A 6,015-nucleotide genomic window follows, 5' to 3' on the forward strand; every position below is an offset into this window, starting at 1 on the left:
ATTTTTTAAATAAAAAATCAGAGTCATTTAGATCACGGATTAATTAAGGTTGCATTTTTAAAAACTAAACATGGCACAAATCCGAAGCTTGTCTGCTTACCAATTTAATTCCATAAATTTTTACAGAAAATGAAATGATTTCACTAACTCTTATCATCTCGTGAACTCATATTCATCTCTTTTTTTCTTTGTTCTGTTTTTTTTTTTTTTTTCTTTCATGAGTGACGTTAATTTGAAGGAAGGCGAGCCTTAACGCAACGGTAAATGTTGTTGTCGTGTGACCAAGAGATCACGGGTTCGAGTCTTAGGAGTGGTCTTTTGCCAAATAAATTGACAGGGGAAGGCTTGCCCCCAGTACACCCTTGTGGTGGGACCCCTCTCCGAACCCTTGCTCAGCAGGGACGTATAGTGCGACCGGACCGCCCTTTTTAGTCACGTTAATTTGAAGATTGTAATTGAGAAGCACATATCTAAGCCCCCTCATTGGAAGAGCAAAATGATAAAATTTTAAGTTTCATCAGGAGCCTATGAAGGTTTGATTAAAATAATAATAAAAACAGATTCCATAAATCAAGCTATGTAATATAGGTAATTGAAATGGATATATATTATACTTCAATTTTTACTCCTTATAGAATCCTACAGGAAGCAGCCTTAACGTGCATGCCACGTTCTACCTAGATGAATATTATTCTTGTTTTTCTCTTTTTCTAATTTCTATTTACATGTGTTAAACTAAAAATATATATTTATATAAAGTGAGTATATTTTAAAGTGGAATAATATTTCTGAATATGTTGGCCGCCAAACATAGTTACAGACAATAACAATTCTACCACTTTAACATAGTAGAGTTAAGTGTCAAATTAGAATCATTTGAGTTGTTGGGTAAGATTTTAAATTAGTTGGACTATTTTAGCATGTGTAGTTGATATTTTATCATCAAATGGGAATGGAAGGATTTAAATTGGCTTTAGAGCTCTTTTTTTTTTCATCAAAGGTTGGGACGATGTTAAAGTCAGGTTTCAGACATCCCAACTAGATTGGCACCTCAAATCTTGAATCAATGAAATCCAAATATATTAATAAAAAAATAAAAAGGTTCAATTACAAGGAGAGAATAGTAAAAATAAAAAATAACGTAAATGTGCAATATTGCAAAGGTCATTAAAAATAAAAGGCATGCAGAAATCAGGGGCAGATGGCAACCATGTCGGGTGTCGAGTGAGGAGACCCCGAAGCGTGCGAGAGAATCAGCCGCACGGTTACCCTATCAAGACTTCCATAGAGGCGCATCATGCTAAACAACGGAGCTAATCTTGCCGAAGAGCTTAAGGAACTTTTTCCGATCGTTGCCGAAGGAGTTGCACAACCATTGCCGAAACATAAGCAAAAATACAAGAGAGAACTTAATGATCTTGTTGTTTCCTTAGAAAAAATTAACTATTTGTAAGAGATAGCGCCTTAGAGTTTTCATCAACATGAAAATATAAGCGACAACCTTTGAAAACAAGGAGAAGTTATGTCTTCCATAACAAAAAAAAATTGGTAGAATTTTGTTTAACTATGACATACGTACTATGGGAGATAATAGAAATGAAAGAGAGTAAAGAATAAGTTAGACTACTAAATAGACATGTTTATGGACTCGTTGGTATGTGCAGTCCGACCATGGCTGGCCTTTATGGGTTGGATCTTGACATGCATATTTTATGTTTGGTTCGGTTCAATCCGCACATATAAAATGAGTTAGATTTGATATTTATCTCAAAAGTCTGAAGAAGTCCAACCCGATGTACACTTATATTTTATCAATATATTTTTTTCTTCTAAATAATTTTTTTTGTTGAAAAAAAAATACTAATTTAATATTTGATTTTTTTTATAGAAAATTTGATATATTGACATTTCTACCAAAGTTGGGTGAGTGTCATTATTTGTTAAATAATAAAATAGTATTTTTATATTTACATTGTGCATGCATTTTGAAACCTAAATTGATTTTTTTTTTTTTTGGTATTAATGTTTTATTACATCCAAATTTTATACTAAGCAATCAGTTTAAACATTGTACATACATGCTCTTTTTGATATATATGGTTTAATTTTAATTATATTTTACTTTAAAAAAAATAAATATATTAATCGGATGGGTGCAGACTGAACTTGGGAAATAGTAACCCGATAGTATATAATGTGTGTTGGATTGAGCTTGGACACGGTAATTATATCAAGTGCAACGACCCGAGCACGATCTGATCCAACCCATTAATATATCTAATGTCAAATGGTCGAGCTGTTTGTAGTAGAGCCAGTGGTGGCCACACCAAACGGAGAAGAGGAGGCCGGTATTGTTAAGCACTAGAAATTTGATTATATGCTTGACACACTATAAATTCTCGATTCTAAAATATATATTGTAAACGAATGACGTAGTACACCGAACTATTAAAAATTCTGATTAAGTAACCTATATTGACTAGTTAGGAGCATTTATCTCAACAAATAATAGTGGACCACATTTTAATTTATGATAATCTTGTTTACATAAACTAGTAATCTTTTTTCCAAATCTGGTCCATAACAAACCACAAAAAAAAACAACTACAAGAAGATAGCTAATAAGGAAAATGGAATAGATTAGTTATACAAGTAAACAAAGATGGCCATATGCATAATAACATAACACAACATCAATCAATGTCTCTCTTTCATTTTCACCCTTGACTCTTTATAATATTCCACTTTCTTACCTGTCAAATAATATTCTAATCAAACTCCTCCTCCTCTCTAAAAAAATTTATATATATAATGACTAATTATCATCATTTCATCACCAACGATAATACCATGGAATATCGTGGATTCAATTTTATTCTGATTTTATCAGTTTTTCTGAGTTTCTCTTATACGACGTCGGCTCAGCTGAGACGAAATTATTATGCGAATACATGCCCAAATGTAGAGAACATTGTTAGAAATGCAGTTCAGAAGAAGTTTCAGCAGACTTTTGTTACTGTTCCGGCTACTGTTCGTCTCTTCTTCCATGACTGTTTTGTTCAGGTGATTATTATTTGTTAATTTATTGATTAATTCATGTTTTGTTACTGAGAAATACATTAATTAATTGATTAATTTTTATAGGGATGTGATGCTTCGGTGATAGTTGCTTCGACTCCGAATAATAAAGCGGAGAAAGATCATTCTGATAATTTATCATTGGCCGGAGATGGATTCGACACCGTGATTAAGGCTAAAGCCGCCGTGGACGCGGTTCCCGGTTGCAGAAATAAGGTGTCATGTGCTGATATTCTTGCTATGGCCACACGAGATGCTATTGCTCTGGTCAGTCTGCCATTTTCTTTTTGTCTTTTATTTATTTTTGTTTTTTTTCTTTTGTTGAGGTTGAATTAAATAAATGATGATATGGAAATAATTAAAATGGCAGTCAGGTGGACCTTCATATGGTGTTGAATTAGGAAGACTTGATGGATTAAGCTCAAAAGCTGGCAATGTTAATGGAAAATTGCCTCAGCCAAATTTTAATCTGAATCAGCTTAATTCTATGTTTGCTGCTCACGGGCTTTCCCAAGCTGACATGATTGCTCTCTCAGGTAATCTTAATCTATTTTAATTATTATGTGTCACTTTATTATGTTACTTAGGCTAACCCAAACTTCAAATATTAATTACGTGATTTTTTCATGGATTAATTAGTTAATGATGATGCTCCACCAACACAATATGATATGATATTATTTATTTAATATGTTTGATTTAATAATTGACATACTTTTCAGTTATCTTCTCTGATGGTCATGGGCAGGACTCATATAACTTTTGGAATTCATAATTTATTAGCAAAATGGGCGGCCTTAAACTAATACTTTTATGCCAAAATATATCGTAAAGAAAAGTTAATTTGACCTTTAAATTTTATTTTAAGGAAAGTTTCATTAAAATATCAGTTTAGACTATCAGATTTAATATGTTATAGATAACAGATTAGAAGCTTAATCCATAGATTGCTTAATGAATTTCTTTTTTTGGCAAAAAGCACTCCTAGGTTCTCAATCTTTCTTTCTTTTTTTTTTTTTGTATAATAAATCTTTGATCTTTTATTTGAACACATTAGACTTATCAATTTATTTCATTTGTCATATTAAACTCTTATTTGCTAAATTATTAGTTGATAACATCTAATTCAATTATAAAACGTAACATTCATTTAATATGTATACGAAATTATACTTTTTATAGTTCGAAATAAAGATTTTACAATTTCTCTATCGTCACATTATATATATTAAAAATTGAGAAAAGTATAAAAAAAAAACTTGTGATTTTCCCAATTTCCAAACAAAAATACGTGGTTTACAAGTTTACAAATAAAGATTTATAGTATGTTTTATTTACAAAACAAAGCATTTCAAATTATATAATGATATTTTTATCTTAAAAAATATTATTACATATCGACAAAACACATTCTAAAAAATACACAACTCTCTAAATCGAAATCATAAATCATATAGTAGATATTTTATGTTTTTTACTAATTTAACCGTTAATGAACTAAATTGATATTTAAGTTTATTTTACACGGTTCTAATTCGATTTTAAAATTTATGGTAAATGTAATTTAAAAATAATTACCAATTATCTTGATTGTCATGAAAAACATTCAAATACTGTTTTGTAAAAAATAAAAACATAACACGTAAATTTATTTGAAAAATTTTAAATCACATCAAACCATTAATATTTTTTATATTTTGTATTTAAATTTTTTAGAAATACAAATTTCAAACATAAAACATAAGTGAAATGGCGAGTTTTTTCTATCAAAGAAATGGCGAGTTTTTTTTATTTAAAATTAATTATTATTTTTTTTTTTTTTTTGCAATCAATTATCTTTGATGTGTAAATTAAAAAGATTAAGGAATGAAGGTGCTGACATGTTCATACTTTTGTTCGTAAAGTTTAATGATTTAGTGGTAAGCATGATGAGCCATGTATACGCATAACTATTGTGAAAGATCTGACCGTTGAATTTTTATGTTACAAATTTGGGCAGCTGCACACACCCTTGGATTCTCCCACTGCGGCAAGTTTGCAAACAGAATATACAATTTCAGCCGTCAAAACTCAGTGGACCCTACACTAGACAGAACCTACGCAGCACAATTAAAGCAGATGTGTCCCAAAAATGTGGACCCCAGGATAGCCATCAACATGGACCCTACCTCTCCCACTACTTTTGACAATATCTACTTCCAAAATCTCCAGCAAGGAAAGGGCCTCTTTACGTCGGACCAGGTCCTCTTCACTGACCCAAGATCCAGGCCCACGGTTAATACATGGGCCACTAACTCCCCAGCCTTCCAAAAGGCCTTCGTCCAGGCCATTACAAAGTTGGGCCGGGTCGGTGTCAAGACGGGTAAAAGTGGGAATATTCGTCGTGATTGCGGTGTCTTGAATTAAATCACAAATTAATTTTACCAATTTGATTATAAGGATACTCCCAACACAAATCAGGGGTTTTTGGAGATTTTATTTGTAATTAATGGGATGTTAATTGAATATTATGTAATAATAGGTAGAATGTGGGAAGAAAAGTTGTAAGGGAGAAAAGTTGTGGGAATAAATTTGTACTTGTGTGTTTTTTTTGAGGAGAATAATTAATTAATTATAAAGGAGAAAATTGGAGCTGTTTGAAAACGCACATGGTTCCATAAAAAAAAAGCACATGGTTTTGAAGCCATATATTAGCAAACAATAAATGGTAATATAAAGGTTTGGTTAGTGCATGTTGGGTAAGGATATGAGGGGTTTGAAGAAGACGAGGGGTTTGTGAGGATATTTTTGAAAAAAATATATTGGACGAGTCTTGTTTCGTTGTATATGTCTAGATAGATCTAAACATGTAAATAAACATCTCCATTAGGTCAGTTTTGTAAATTTTCCAACTTAGATAGTGTTTCATTAACTTTTTAAACTTGTTTAAAGTGACAT

General features: G+C 31.3%; 1 protein-coding gene across 1 annotated transcript; it reads left to right on the top strand.

Annotated features, from left to right (window-relative positions):
- The first annotated feature begins 2,825 nt into the window (after window positions 1-2,825).
- LOC136231375 (peroxidase 51-like) lies at window positions 2,826-5,712 on the top strand. The gene is made up of 4 exons (XM_066020730.1): window positions 2,826-3,063; window positions 3,145-3,345; window positions 3,449-3,614; window positions 5,078-5,712. The coding sequence occupies exons 1-4, from the start codon at window positions 2,851-2,853 to the stop codon at window positions 5,482-5,484; spliced, it is 987 nt and encodes a 328-aa protein (XP_065876802.1). The 5' UTR covers window positions 2,826-2,850; the 3' UTR covers window positions 5,485-5,712.
- Window positions 5,713-6,015: the final 303 nt, after the last annotated feature.

This window comes from Euphorbia lathyris, chromosome 5 (genome assembly GCF_963576675.1).
Source record: "Euphorbia lathyris chromosome 5, ddEupLath1.1, whole genome shotgun sequence".
In the NCBI taxonomy this organism is placed as follows: domain Eukaryota; kingdom Viridiplantae; phylum Streptophyta; class Magnoliopsida; order Malpighiales; family Euphorbiaceae; genus Euphorbia; species Euphorbia lathyris.

What these genes read in the sequence shown, in the direction of transcription:
- LOC136231375 (XM_066020730.1), top strand. Translation starts at nt 2,851, where the DNA reads ATGGAATATCGTGGATTCAATTTTATTCTGATTTTATCAGTTTTTCTG. An exon ending in TCCATGACTGTTTTGTTCAG is followed by an intron (nt 3,064 to 3,144) that starts GTGATTATTATT and finishes TAATTTTTATAG; the next exon opens with GGATGTGATGCTTCGGTGAT. An exon ending in CACGAGATGCTATTGCTCTG is followed by an intron (nt 3,346 to 3,448) that starts GTCAGTCTGCCA and finishes TTAAAATGGCAG; the next exon opens with TCAGGTGGACCTTCATATGG.